Here is a 15961-nt window from a genome sequence, read left to right as displayed (position 1 = left end):
CTATTTAAAAGAAAAAACAACAACAACAACAAAAAAAAAAAACAGCTCCTTTCATTGGATTTATTTTTTTATGTGGTGCTGAAAATCTAAACCAGTGCCTCACACGTGCTAGGCAAGGGCTCTACCACTGAGCTACAACCCCAGCCCCGAACAGCTCCTTTCAAATAGACAAACTTCAACAAACAAGTGATTAAATGAACTAGGGAAGTTCATAATTAATTGGTGAATCTTACACCAACTCGTTATTGTAGGGATATTATCTTCCATAACCTTTCAGTTATCACCTGATTTTTTAAAAACAATTCCAGTTGTTCAAAGTTACATTTACTTAGTGATGTACATCCACAAAGAATGGGACAAACTGTGAATGACTTTTAGGTTTCTGTTAGACTGTGTTAATATCTCATCAAGCTCTGTCCTTCAGCATAATAAACTTTTTCAGGAGTTGATAGGAACTGACTGTCCTTAAGTGACCCAGAAAAAAAAAAAAAAAAAAAAAAAAAAAAAAAAGCTTTACTCTGATCTACCTATTAATAATATCTTCCAATTATGTAGTTGATTGCTTTTCCCATGGCCAAACTGGGACTGGAATGAATGCTAGGCCCTTGACTCAAACCTGTTCACCAGATTCAGAAGCCAGAACTTACAAACTAAGACAAAGTGGGAATTACAGTCAGGTAATTTTTTTTTTTTTTTTTTTTTAAGCAGTTGAGCCAGGAATGGTGGCTCAAGGGCCTTGTACTCCCAACTACTCTGGAGGTTGAGGCAGGAGGATCCAAATTCCAGGCCAGCCTTAAAAATTTAGTGAGACCCTGTCTCAAAAAAGGGTCAGAAATGTAGCTTAGTGGAAGAGTACTTACTTGTCTTGCATACAAAAGGCCCTGGGTTCAATCCCCAGTGTGGGGCTGGAGTTGGGGCAGGAATAGAACAGCACAGGTGGCTGCCTAAATAAAGGTGTGCAGAACCCCCTGTTGTATTCACTGAGGGCAATGGAAGTGCCTTTGAAAATGGCAACTTTTCCAAAAAGATTTTCTTTTGAGTTAGAAAGAAATGTAATTTTAATCTGTTTGAATTGGTTCAGGGATCAAGCTGCTCTGAGGACTGCTCCTTCTTCCATAAGCAGAAGATATGCAATTCAGATATCCCCTTGGGCAAATGTCCAATTGTTTTGAAATTCAGATCAGAATTTACTTACTGCTGAATCATATCAATCACTGACAGCCCTACACTTTAAGGACAAGGTCCTTCAGCTAAGTCTAAATTTCCCAACATTCTAGAAACATCAGTTACTCAGATCATACTGTGGGCATGTGATTGCCACTCTGTGTATCTAGCTCAAACCCTAATAATCATGCAGCTGCTGGCACCATATAGGGAAACTACAGACCAAATCCAATGTAAGCTGAAGACCTGGAAGCTGATTTTCCCCCTTGGAATCATGTGACTCCTTTAAAATAAGGATCCAGCTATTGTTCACATGTTGATTTGGTTTATGAGCAACTTGTACATGCTGGTAAAGCCAAGATTAATGACTTTTGGGCCATATGCCAGGTGAGCAGGGACCAAAAAATACCCTAAATTCCAAACCTCATGACAATAAATAGGCAAACACACTTCAACCCTGACATTTGGAATAGGAGGAAGCAAGAAAGGACTAGTCTGTGGATCTCTTAATGTAGTGAGCTAAGAAGGACTACGGAAAGAGGAATTTACCTTCAGGCCATATTGAACTTGACTAACTCTAAAGATTCAAGGAAACTTATTTCTTTCCTGGGTCTCATGGAGGTGACATGAACTAGAAACAACTTCCTAAAGAGCACAGTCACTAACCTCACACTTTAACCTTGAAACCTTAAAAGAGCTTTTCTGAATCTCTATGTAACGTGCAGTAGAGCTAAACATCTATATAGTCCCTTGTAAGATTAGGGCCACTTGAAATCAGCTTTTTAATGAAAGTGACTGAATTTTTTTATAGGTCTTAGCTTGGAATTGTGATCTCTGCATCATAAAACACTTTTATAACATGGTATTTTAATACTGTGGTGGTTTAGATATCTTTTAATAAGTGAGAAAACTGAGCAACATGAACTCATGAAACCAAAGCAATTCCAAGAGCCCAACCTAAGAAATGAAATTTTCCAACTCTAGACTTTGGGTTCAGGTCCCTTGGCTTCTCACTTGCTTTTTTTTTTTTTTTTTTTTTTTTTTTTTTTTTTTTAAGAGTCTAGCTAGGCAGAGTTATTTAATAAGTAGGGTGGGAGAAAACCTTGCCACGTTTATACTTTAATTCAATTTTCCATGAAAGTAGAAAAGCTGTCAAAGGCCACTGTTTTCATGTTTCCCACAAAAAGGCAAACACCATAGAATACTATCATGAGGTTCATAACAGCCCTGGAGACTTTCCTTGTAGCAGGGTCTTCTGTTCACTTTTAGGCTTCTTACCATTTTTTGTTAACAAGGCAACTGAAAAATAATGTATCCTTTTTAAAATGTATCTTTTCTTAAAGTATGTTTTCTTTAAAGACCCATTCATCTTCTGAGAAGAGCACTCTGGTGTAATTTTGCTTAATAAGTTCATACAGGCTTATGTAAAATTAAATATGAAAGACAGCTCTGGGCTAAATGAGCCTGTTGTTTTGCCCATTTTTTCCTATTTCTTTTCTTCTTAAAACTTTTTTTTTGGGGGGGGTACTAGGGATTAAACTCAGGGGCACTTGACCACTGAGCCATATCCCCAGCCCTATTTTGTATTTTATTTAGAGACAGGGTCTCACTGAGTTGCTTAGCACCTCGCTTTTGCTGAGGCTGGCTTTGAACTCGAAATTCCGCCTCAGTCTCCTGAGTTGCTGGGATTACAGGTATGGGCCACCCCGCCTGGCAAGACATACTTTTTCCCCCCTGTATGTATATTTTTAATCGACACATAAGATCATACATATTTATAGATTACAATATGATCTTTCAATACATGTTTATAATGTATAATGATCAGATTCTATTAGAATTCCTTATTGTTACCAATGGAATAGTGTAAATTGGTATCTCATTATGGTCCTGATTTGAGTTACAATGACTATTAGTTAACCAGTTATTTTTTCATAAAATTAAAATTCTGGAACACTTACATAATTCTTCCAAAGACATACTCTCAATAAGACATTCGCAGATACTAAAAGCTTGTTCATCCTTTTTTTTTTTTAAATCAGGGATTGAACCCGGGGCACTTAACCACTGAGCCACATCTCCAGCCCTTTTTTATATTTTATTTAGAGACAGGGTCTCACTGAGTTGCTTAGGGCCTCACTAAATTGCTGAGGCTGGCTTTGAACTCGCAATCTTCCTGTCTTAGCCTCCCAAGCTGCTGGGATTATAGGCAAGTGCTACCATACCTGGCAAGATTATTCATCTTTCTGACTCCTCCAACCAGACGTGTTTCTCTTATTCACAAATCTCTGATAACACCAAGGCAACATAACAAGAGGTACTTTACAAATGTTGCCTTAGAGACTAAATTTCCACAGTTTACTTCAGATGATTAGTAATTAAAAAAAAAAAAAATCAAATTTAGTTGGGCATAGTGACTCCTGCCTGTAGTCTCAGCACTCTGGAAGCTGAGGAGGGAGGATCACTTGAGTCTGGAGTTCAAGGCAGCCTGGGCAACACAGGGAGACCCTATCTCACAAAAACAAACAAACAAACAAACAAAAAAACTTTATTGAATTTACAACCCTTTAGTCAAGCACCCTGGAAACCCAGAAACTGTTCCAACTCTGCCCTGTACTAACTCTCTGGAGTGAAGACAAAAGAGAACTTTTTCCTCTAAAAAGTGAGGATTAACATAATTTTGTATTCTTTCAACTCCAAAGTACTCAGCTCCTGACTCTAACCTTTGGAGGAAGGGACTGGTTCATTCCTTTCTGGTAATACCAAGCCATTCTTTAAGTAGTCATATGCTGTAGCATACGTCAAAAGAAATCCTTTTGTAATCACTTCATTATCATTCTAACTTAGAGAACATACAGAGAATTTCAGTTCAGTGAGAAGCTGTCCCTTCACTGTGGGATGGCTTCCTTGCAGAATGTTTTGATCTTTTGGCTTTTATTTCTGTTGCCCCTAGTTTGAATAAGTACTTTTGCAATTTCCCATTAAATTAGGTTGAGATGGTCTCCAGTGGAGAGAAGCTCCATTCTGGTTTCTGGACCTCTATATGTGAAACTTTCAGAAGTCCTGATCAGGGCCTACCTGCAAATCTGGATGGTGCCAATCACTGTTGCCTTCATGCTCTCTTCAAGGAGCACCTTGCAAGATGCTGATTGAGGCACAGGGCATAGAGCACTGAGGTCCTTCCCTACACCTTGACCCATAGCAGCCATAAACAGGATGAAGCAGGCTGCTTTCATATCACCCACAGGAACTTTAGGGTTCTAGAATCAATTATTCACCTTTTGGGCTTTAAGGTTTATAAAATAAAAACAAATATTCTAAAATGTTTTTCAAGAGAGAATTACATTGTGGAATTGTACAGTGGCACATGCCTGTAATTCCAGCAACTCGAAAGTTTAAGACCAGCTCAGCAACTTAGCGAGACCATCTCAAAATAAAAAATAAAAAGGGCTGGGGATATAACTCAATGGTAAAGCACCCCAAGTTCAATTCCCAGTACCCCCTCCTTCCAAAAAATAAAGAAAAAAATACATTGTGGATTCTAGGCCTATTCTATATTTGTGTAGTAGAGGGGGCACAACAGCATGCATAGGGATGCTAGTCTGCTTCTCTTCCCATGCATGCATGTGGGACATCCCAGTTACCCTGCCTGAATACCCCTGTGTTATTCTTGCCCTCAGTCCTGGGGCTGGGATAGGAGAGAGGCTTCCACAGGCCCTACTAGCAAGCTCTGGAATGTCTGGCACCTGAAGACAGAAAGTGGTGGGGGGAAGACCTTTAGGATTCAGGTCAGCATCCACCCACCATGGAGAGGGGGTTGCTGCTGAAGTAGAGCAGAATGGACCCAAGGTGGTTGCCTAGGTCAAAAGGCATACAAATGTGTTCCACTCCAGCCAAAACAAAGCAAGTCAGCAAATATCAAAAAGGCTATTGAGGCTTTCTGTACCTTCATATGTACAATAAGTGATTACTGAATTGAGGAGGCATTGATACATCTCCCAGACAGTGCTGGTCACTGGTGCCATCCTGTGACCATGTAGCAAAGGGAAGGAAGATAGACCCATTCTTTTGGTTATGAATTGCCTGGAGAAAAGCAAGCCTTCTGGGAATGCACAGCATACACACTGGGGGAGTCTCATCAGTTGGTTCCTAAACAAACCAATCTTAGTTCATGAAATCTGAAATCTTGAAAAAGTCTATCATGCTATGAGATGGTCTGAACTTAGCTACAGAAATGAGGCCTCTTGAGTCCTCAGGCAGCAGTCCAGTGCAGGAGGGGACTGTGAAGAGTGCAGGAGCTTGATCACAGTTGTGAATGATTTAGGTCATTGCTGTGCTTGGTCCCCAGGGGGCAATCTGCCCCACCTGACACTATGCACTGGAGGGTTCCACTTACTGGGATGGAAGGGTTTTCAACAAGCCAGATTTTCTGTCCTGATTTCTTGTGTTTGGGTCATTTCTTTTTTAAATCCCATCTGTCTTGTTCTGTAATGTTAGTTTTACTAGAATTAGAACAAGCCCATACTAGAGAGAAATGGTGTACTCTATTTCTCAAAGTCCAACCATGCGGGCTCTGAGAAACTTCCCTATCCTTATCGGATAGAAAAGTTTCTGGAGAAAAAGACTGAGTAAGGGGTGTCTTGGGAATTTCATGAGGTTTTTACTTCCCTCTCCTTTTGCTGTACCAAACTAAACCTTAAATCATGTCTTTTCTAGGTGTGCTGATAAGGAAGGTTTTCTTAAGTCTGAGCAGAGGTTATGTGTTCTGTGTGTTGGGAAAACTTGCTCTTGATTGCAATTATGGCAGTTGCTTGTTTTCATCTTTCAATCCCAAAGTCTGGGAGAGCAGACCTGACAAAGATAGCTGCTCCAGTATGTCCTGCCCACATGCTAAAGAAAGATGATCAGAATGTGTGGCCCTCACTGGAGGGAGCAGGAACCTATAGCTGAGTCTCTACAAGGTTCCCCTCTGTTTCTGTCATGTACTGGTCTGCAGAAGTCCTCCTGGACAAAAGAACTATGTAGCAAGAAGAGGAAAGTCATGGGTTTTGAATTTTTTTTTTAATAAGGCTAAGAGTGGCAACCTATTACAAATGTCATAGAAGAGAGGTGTTAATGACAGTAAAAAACTTGGTCAGAGAGAAAGGGTGGGCAAAAATAAAACCATGTAAAATGAAGGAAAAAGATACAAATTGTGTCTTGGTGGGAAAATTAAATTCAAACTAAAATGCTGGAGGTCATTACACAGATATCTATCAGACAACAGCAGAATACAAAGACAAGCACACCTGTCTCTACTTACAATAAAAATCTAGTTAATGTATGACACATCAACACAACTAATTCAACTATACTACATATTCTGTTACATCTGATTCACTTTAATTTTCCGGGTATCTGGGCTTGTAAGACTTCCTGTTCTAGGTGTGACGTTATTCAGCTCATTTACCTGGACTCATGGAGATTCCAGATTCCAGCTGAGAGGCTGCTAAAGTTCTTCTGTACAGTTCTCTCATTTTGAGATGAGGGGTTGTGTGCCTTGTCTAATACATACAGTGACTTAGTGCCAACGTGAAAAGTGGATCTTGAGTTTCTACGCCCCTAGCAAAGTGCCTATTAGCCCTAGCCATCTTCCTGATTTTTAAATCTTTTTTTTTTTTAACTCCCCTGTACAAGTAGGAAGAGAGTTATCTTGAATTGCTTTAAACAGCCTAGTTAAGATAGAGTTTTACATGCTGAATAAAAATACAGACATACTTCCTGATCTTGGGTCTCCTAGGTCAAAGGGATCATAGGTTTAGGTCACTCACCACCAGAGGGCACTCAGTTTTTCCTAATTTCCCAAATTCTGCCGGCAAATGCATTTTATCAACAGGGTATTTCCTATTATAGTTACAGGTAAATGGTCATTTCCCCATAATATCGAGCTGATGTAAACATAGTGGTTCTTGGCATAGGTGTCTAATTTGTATAGATAGAGAAGATACACATATACAAACATATGAATATATGCATGCACATAAACATTAGTTATAATTAATATGTATTTGTTATATGCTATATTTTAATAAACATAATGTTACTATTTTAGATTCAAGTTTGATGGATTTTCAAAGGACTTCTTTATCACTTTCAAGTAGTAGGCAGAGTTTTGAAGTAAAAAAATTAAATTCAGAGTCAATATTCCTCTGGAGCACTCACACAAAGCCTAGTGGGCTCCTGCCAATTCTGTAGGCCTACAGTATTCTAAGCAAATCATGTTTGTTCTTGGAGTCCTTGGGCACTTCTGATTTAAAAGAAAGAAAAGGGGAAATTTATCTGCTATAAAAGGAATACAAGCCAGGCAATTTCTTTAACCCTTCAGTTTATCAACCCCGAAGGCCTTCTGATCATGAGGGGATTTCTAGAGATTTATACTTAGAGCCCTGAAAATCCCTTCTCTTTGAGAAGACAAAGCACTTTCTGACTGTTATACATTTTGAACAAGCCTATTCTATATGCTTAAAAGAAGTTAAATTAATATACAATAGTTATTATTAACAAATGCCATAACATTGCCCTGTCTGGGAAAAAAAAGAATTTGAAAAAAAATCATGAGGCTGGGGTTGTGACTCAGTGGTAGAAGCGCTTACCTGGCATGCATGAGGCACTGGGTTCAATCCTCAGCACCACATAAAATGAATAAATTAAAAAAAATGTTCTTTGCAAAAAAGGGTGGAGAAGGATTATGGGAAACACCTGCACCTCTGGCTGTCCTGTCAGTTGCTGATGTCAGACATTCTGGATTTTGTTGAACTGTTTTCCTGCCCCTTGGCCCTTCTGCTTTGTCAAATACTGTGGAAAACAGTATTGAAAAAGGATACATCTAGTTCACTCTGGAAAAGAGAAAAAGAATGCACCGGTGAGAAGGAGACACAGGGACTAGAACTCTGAGCACAGGCAGCAAATGCTCTGCCTGCAAGCCTAGCAGCAGCAGGAGAGGCTGCTGCTGCATACACAGAAGCCCAAGCAAGAGCAGGAGCCCTGAGTTGGAGACTGCAACTAAAAACAAAAAAACAAACAAAAATGCAGGCTAGAGGAATTTTAGAGGGTAGAATAATTCATCTTTCCAAAATACAGGGAAAAAACTGGGCACAGTGGCACACACCTGTTAAAACCAGTGACTTGGGAGGCTGAGGTAGGAGGATTATAAGTTTAAGGTCAGCCTTGGCAACTTAGCAAGACTCTGTCTCAAAATAAAATAAAAAGGGCTGGGGGTGTAGCTCAGTAGTAGAGTACCCCTAGGTTCAATCTTCAGTACTACCAAGAAAAAATAAAATCAAGGGAATAATCAACTAACTCAACCTTTACAGATGGTAGGTAATTTGATATGTATATCAAACCTCAGCAATGTGCTATACCCTTTGAATCCACTGATTTTACTTCTACACCTTTATCCTAAGGAAACAACTGGACAATGGCACAGTGATATGTGATAGGATATTCAGGGTGAGGTTGTTAGATGTTTACTAAGGGGGAAGAACTGTGACTATACTGAACAAGTCATTAATAAAATGTTAAAAACTATTTAACATAGCATCACTTTGTACTGGGTATTAGAAGTAATCTAGAGATGATCCGAAGTGTGTGGGGGAGGATAGGCACGGATTACATGCAAATACCATGCCATTTAATATAAGGAACTTGAGTATTTTGGGGATCTATGGAGGTGGGATTTGTCCTGGAACAAATGCCCCACAGATATTGAGGGATGACAATGTGACTTGTACATATGTACACAGAGATACATGCTACAGAGATACAGACAGATATATAAAGTCTAAGAGGAAATGAACTTTGTTATCACTAAATAATGGATTACTGATACTCCTTCCCCCACTTTAAAAAAATGCTTACTTTTTTTTAAGAGTAGTTTTAGGTTTACAGTAAAATTGAGAGGAAGGTACAGAGATATCCCATGTATACCCTGCCTTCGCACATGCATGAACATTGTGTCACCCTGTCACCAGAGAAATGCCTTTGTTATAACTGATGAGCCAACATGGACACATCACTGCCATGCAGAGCCCACAGTTTAAATTAGGGTTCACTCTGGTGTTGTACGATCCATCTCTGGACAAATGTATAATGGCACTTAACCATCCTCCCCTTTCATTCTACTTACAAGTATTTAAAATTTTTTTTCAACGAAAATAGATATTTATATAATTGAAAAAGTCACAGAGGGTAGAATGGTAAACAAAAATAAGTTCACAGGTGAAAGGACTTTAGGTCTGTCAAATGTGGCATTGAAACCCCTATCTTTTCCTCAACAGCAACAGTCCTCACCTCTTGTGGGAGTGCCTCCTTTGAAGTTAATTGGTTTGGTTTTTGGTTCTAAAAATGTGATGCTGAGATGCTGCTTTCAGCCGAGACAGCATGAGACAGATCTCTAAATTTAAGAAATGAAAACATCTTCTAAGATGAAAAATAGCCTCAGAGAGCATGTTTAAAATGCACAAACCTAAAAATAAATCTTAGATGACAAAGCACTCTGGGTGAGTGGGACAGATCCTATTTTCTTCCCTATAGTACTCTTCTCTCTTCCTCTTCTTTTTGGTATGGTTTGATCCTAAAACAGGTCATCCCTAGTGCAGTCCAAGTCCTGCATAATTGCCTGGCTTAAAGTAAATTTTAATCTTTACTTCTGTGGTTTATGTGGTCACTGACTCTCTCCCTAGAATTATAGCTATGATTCAACAATATGCTATTTATTTTTAGTTACTAAATATAATAATAATAATAATTAAAAAAAAAAAACCTCAGCAATGATAGTGCTTGTACTCACTTTTTATTCTCTCAGATTGAAGACATTGTTGTTTTCGGAAGTGATAATCTTCTTCTTGGTGGGTGTTAGCTTAAAGTAGCTAATCAGTGCTAGCCCTGAATCACAGACCCTGCCTAGCAACCAGTCTACCTTAACATGAGAGTGGACACCAGGAGATAAGTAAGAGCTAGAGCTATACTATTCAATATGGTAACTGCTGTCCTGATATGGTGATTTAAATTTAAATTAGTTATGGTTAAGTAGCACTTCAATTTCAATTCCTCAGTTACACTAACTACATGTCAAGTGTCAAGAGCCACACATGGCTAGTGCCTGCCATACTGTATGGCATGGATACAGAACATTTCTGACATTGCAGAAAGTTTTATTGACAGTGCTGGTCTGTGGTACCGTTTCCAAGCAGTCAACAGAGAGACATAGTTAAAGCCAGTACCAAAGATGTGTGTTCCCTCAGGGCCAGTCTCTGGAATGGCCTTATCTCTTGACCTCTTCGCTTTGTAGGGCACCAATCCTTTCCTGGACTGATGTCCTGTCTCATTGCAGCCCACGAACTATCTTCCCCAACTTCATTCCCTGAACTAAGAAATTGTTGACAGCAAACTTCAGGCACTAAGGTAATGGCTCACAAACTTGAACATGCATCAGAATCACCTGAAAGGCTTGTTAAACCAAGAATGAGGGGGCCTCAACCCAGAGTTTCTGATTCAGTGTTCTGGGGTGGGCCCAGAATTTGTATTTCTAGTTAAATTCCCAGCACTTGCTGCTGCTCCAGGAACCAGACTTTGAGAACTACTGCACCAAGGCAATGAAGACTGGCTAGTTGACTGACTCATTAAGAAGTCTGCCAGAATTCAATTCTGGCACTAGGAGTTGGACTGAAGATAATAACTTCTGAATAGGAGTTTTGCCTGCTGCAGGCTTTAGTGTACTCAATATTATTAATTATTGATTAGACTGCACTTATTGTCTCAGGAAGACGTTTGGAAACAGTTCCTTTCTAATCCTTTTATATAAAAGCAAAATTAAATAAACAAACGACCTTGAGAAATAATTAGCCTTTGTCATTGATACTTCCTAAGAATGTCTGCCCAAGGCTCAGGAAGGCCTATGGTAGCAAGTAAACCATCTTCACTGTGTTTTTGCTTGCTTGTTTGTTTTCAGGTGATGGAGATCAAACTCAAAACCCAACTGATTCTTTTTTTTAATTTGTTCTAATTAGTTATACATGACAGTCGAATATATTTTGACACATTATAACAACTGGTTCTTCTTTAAGACTGGTTTTCAAGCTAATTGCAAAGCTATAGTAATCAGTATAGTATGGGACTGGTATCAAGATAAACATATAGATCAATGAAACAGAAATGGGAGTCCAGGAATCAATCCTCATATTTATGATCAACTGACACATAATAAAGGTACCAAGACAATTCACTGGTGTGGGAATAAGAGTCTTTTCAACAGATGGTGTTGAGATAACTAGATATCTACATGCCAAAAAAAAAAAAAAAAATGAAGTTACACCTGTAACTCACAACATACATGAAAATTACTCAAAATTGATCAAAGACCTAGATGTAGTAACTAAAACTATAAAACTCTAAGAAGAAATGATCTTGCTGATAAGCGGATGATGACATATAATGGGTGGGAGGGGTTAGCGTTAGGGTTAGGGTTAGGGTTAGGTTTAGAGTTAGGGTTAAGGAGGGGGGCAAGAATGAAGGAAGGAAGGACTGTATAGAGGGAAAAGAGGGGTGGGAGGGATGGGGGGAAGGAAAAAAATAACAGAATGAATCAAACAACATTACCCTATGTAAATTTATGATTACACAAATGGTATGCCTTTACTCCATGTACAAACAGAGAAACAACATGTATCCCCTTTGTTTACAATTTAAAAAAAAAAAAAAAAAACTCTAAGAAGAAAACATAAGAGTCAATCTTCATGACCCAAGGTTAGGTAAAGCCTTTTTAGGCATGATACAAAAAACAAGCAACAAGAGAAAACAGATGAACTGGTTTTCATCAAGGTTAAAAATGATTGTGCCCACTGACATCTCCAGTCACTATGCAGGATGGGTGGAAATGAACAAGATAAAGAAGAAGAATGCAGGGGCACAAAGGAAACTTTAGATGTATAAAAGGGACAAGACTTCCTCATCCCATCTATTCCACCTTTGGGTCCCTTTCTTCCACCTTGGAGAAGTCTGTTTTACTATCCTTAATAAAGCTTCTTACTTTCTACTCTAAAAAAAAAAAAAAAAAAAAAAAAAAAAGGTTTCAAAGGGCACTATCCAGAAAATCAAAAGAAAACCACTGATTAGAATATTTTCAAGTCATAGGAACTTGTGCTCAGAATATTAAGAACTCTTGAAAATTAACAATAAAAAGACAATTTAAAAATGGACAAAGGATCAGGCAGATATTTTCCAAACAGGATATATGAATAGCCAGTAAATGCATGAAAAGATGCTCAATATCATTATGTATTAATGAAATACAATGCAAGCCACAACTGATTGGCCTCTATACCACATTACACACAGCAGGATGGCTCCAATCAAAAAGATAGTAAGTTTTGATGAGGATGTGAACCAATTAGAACATTCATACACTGCTGGTGGGAATTTAAATAGTGCAGACAATGGAAAAGAGATTGGCAGTTCAACAAAACACTAAATATGGAATTACTGTATCAACCAGAAACTCTACTCCTAGGTATATGTCCCAGAGAAGTAAAAACATGGTTCCACAAAAAAATGTGGGCACAAATGTTCATAGCAGCATTATTCATGCAGTTAAAAACTGGAAATAACTCAAATGTCTATCAACTGACAAATAGATGAAGAAAATATGGTATATCCATAAAATGGAAGATATTGCACAATGAAAAGGAAAAGGGCTTATATATGCCATAACAGACAGATCTTGAAAGCATTATGCTAGGTAAAAGACACTAGCCACCGAAGACCACATGTTGCAAAATTCTATTTATTTGAAATGTCTAGAACAGGCCAGTGCATAAAGACACAAAGTAGATTAGTGGTTACTTAGGGCCTGGATAGGTGGAGGGGAATATTTGGGGGAAAATGCTAATGGGTGATGGTTGTTGGATGATGAAATTTCCTTAAATGGATTGTGATGATGGCTGCAGGACTATGTAAATACAAAAACCTAATTATACACTTTAAATGGATGAATTGAATAGCATGCAAATTATATTTCACTACATCTATTAAAATAAAATAAGGAGGTTAGGGTTGTAGCTTAGTGGTAGAGCACTTGACTAGCATGTATGAGGCACGGGGTTTGATTCTCAGCACTGCATATAAACAAATAAATAAAATAGAGGTCCATCAATAACTAAAAATAATATTAAAAAAATAAAATAAGTGGCACGAAAATAGACATGTAGACCAATGGTACAGAATAGAAGACACAGAGACAAACCCACATAAATACGGTTATCTCATATGAGACAAAGGTGCCAAAAATATACATTGAAGAAAAGATATCCTATTCAACAAATGGTGCTGGAAAAACTGGAAATCCACATGCAGCAAAATGAAATTAAACCTCTATCTCTCACTCTGCACAAAAATCAACTCAAAGTGGATCAAAGACTTAGGCACTAGAACAGAGACTCTGTGCCTAATAGAAGAAAAAAGTAGGCCCAACTCTTCATCATGTTATCTTAGGACCGACGTCCTCAACAAGACTCCTAAAGCACCAAAAGTAAAATCAAGAATCAATAAATGGGATGGATTCAAACTAAAAAGCTTCTTCTCAGCACAGGAAATAACAATGTGAAGAGAGAGCCTACAGAATGGGAAAAAATCTTTAACACATGCACCTCAGATAGAGTACTAATCTCCAGGATGTATAAAGAACTCAAAAAACTTAACATCAAAAAAGCAAATAACCTAATCAATCAATAAATGGGCTAAGGAACTGAACAGACACTTCACAGAAGAAGAAATACGATCAATCAACAACCATAAAAAATGTTCATCATTTCTAACAATTAGAGAAATGCAAATCAAAACTACTCTAAGATTTTATCTCACTCCAGTCAGAATGGCAATTATTAAGAATACAAGCAATTTTAAGTGTTGGCGAGGATATGGGGGGAAGGTACACTCATACATTGCTGGTGGGACTGCAGATTTGTGCAACCACTTTGGAAAACAGTATGGAGATTCCTAAGAAAACTTGGAATGGAACCACCATTTGACCCAGCTATCCAACTCCTTGGTTTATACCCAAAGGACTTAAAATCAGTATATTATAGTGACGCAGCCATATCAATGTTTACAGCAGCTCAATTTATAATAGCTAAACTATGGAACCAACCTAGATGCCCTTCAACAGATGAATGGATAAGGAAAATGTGGTACATATACACAATGGAATATTACTCAGCCTTAAAGAAGAATGAAATTATGGCATTTGAAGGTAAATGAATGGAACTGGAGAATATCAAGCTAAGTGAAATAAGTCAATCCCAAAAAACCAAAGTCCGAATATTTTCTATGATAAGCAGATGCTGATCCATAGTGGGGGGTGAGCAGGGAAGAAAAAAGGAACTTTGGATTATGCAGAGGGGGGTGATGGGAGGTTTGGGGTGGTAGGGATAGGGAGGGTAGTAGAATGAGACAGACATTATTACCCTATTACCCTATATACATGTATAAAAAAATTTTTTTTAAGGAAAAAAAAGAAAAATGCGAGGGAAAAAAAAAAAGAGACAAAATAAATAAATAAATAAATAAATAAATAAATAAATAAAATAAGGATACCTAGAATGGAACTCATGTATTCCTAAAGGGGAGTTGAGTTTTGACTTTCAAAGCAAGGGTTTGATGAAAATGATTCTTAATGTGAAAAGGTATGTTGTCTTGGAGGGAAAGCAGAAGAAAAAAGAAGAGAGCAAGTTAGACAGTAAAATTTTATAACTGAGTAAAAAGAATTAAGGCTAGTTCTTGATAAAGATCTAAAGTATATATAAGTTTATAATACTTTGGATGAGCCAGAAGGAAAAATAAAGAATATATGACATCATTTGGATTTTAACTTTTACACATTAAAAGCTCTATATTAACAAACAATCTTAAACTATACCCAGTGCTACCCAATTTCTAGAAAACTGGGTTGAGAAAAAAAAAAAAAACATTTTTTAGTTATTAGACTTACCACTCGGCTGAAGTACTCATCTAAAACTTCCACAAAATTATGGATGAATTCATAAATAGCCATCTCATTCTGAAATAAAAGAGGAAGGATGCAATGAATTTTAGCATGGCCCGCGTGTAAATCAGACACAGAAATGCCTAGTCAGCTCCCAGGTTTTAGAGCACGTGACTCAGGTAGCTTCCTACTGACCAATATTCAGAACAGTCCTATTTCTCCCTTATTTAAAAGATGCTTATTACTGAAGGAAATGTAGAATCTGGCCCAACTCAAACTTCAGATGGCAGTGTTGAGGCTCTGTGCTCTCTACTCGCTGACTTTATCACCTATTGGATTAAGCATTTTCCAGATTTTTAGTACCACCATTTTTCTGTCTGTGAAGGTGGGGAGACCATTCAAAGTGGATTATGGAGAAAAGCAGTCAACTGAGATTTCAGAGCATTTTAGATTTGAAATACCTGGAACTGGGATGACCACTCCTGAAGAGGAACTAAATTTCAGGAGATATAAACATAAGACAATCATGTAGTTTGCTCTGATTTTTGATATGCCACCCCATGTTTAGTTTCATGACTGATTGGCCTCTATGCTTGTCTGAGCTGCCCCACTGTGTGACAGAACAAGGGCAGGGCACTGGTTTTGCTTAGGATAAAGGGAGACACTAACTAGATGTGGTACCATGTGCCTATAGTCCTAGCTATTTCAGCCCTCAAATTTGACACCAACCTGGGCAACATAATGAAAAATTGGCTCAAAAAAAAAAAAAAAAAGTAAAGAAAA

The 15961-nt window shown here is 38.0% G+C and overlaps 1 protein-coding gene across 4 annotated transcripts in view; it reads right to left on the bottom strand.

Annotated features, from left to right (window-relative positions):
* Ap4s1 (adaptor related protein complex 4 subunit sigma 1) overlaps positions 1 to 15961 on the bottom strand; it is a 33828-nt gene that overhangs the window by 1486 nt on the left and 16381 nt on the right. For 2 of the 4 annotated variants that reach the window (XM_047541803.1, XM_047541805.1), the window contains exons 4-5: positions 15185 to 15253; positions 8028 to 8039 (exon numbers count right to left, since the gene is read on the bottom strand). In XM_047541803.1, coding sequence (XP_047397759.1) covers positions 8028 to 8039; positions 15185 to 15253 — 81 coding nt within the window. Of the gene's footprint in view, positions 1 to 8027; positions 8040 to 8070; positions 8206 to 15184; positions 15254 to 15961 lie in introns of those variants that run through there. The other 2 variants (XM_047541807.1, XM_047541806.1) reach the window with 2 other exon arrangements.

The sequence above is a fragment of the Sciurus carolinensis genome, chromosome 2 (assembly GCF_902686445.1).
Source record: "Sciurus carolinensis chromosome 2, mSciCar1.2, whole genome shotgun sequence".
Taxonomy (NCBI): Eukaryota; Metazoa; Chordata; class Mammalia; order Rodentia; family Sciuridae; genus Sciurus; species Sciurus carolinensis.
Note: the sequence above shows the minus strand (reverse complement) of the source record. Positions and strands in the feature narration are given on the sequence as shown.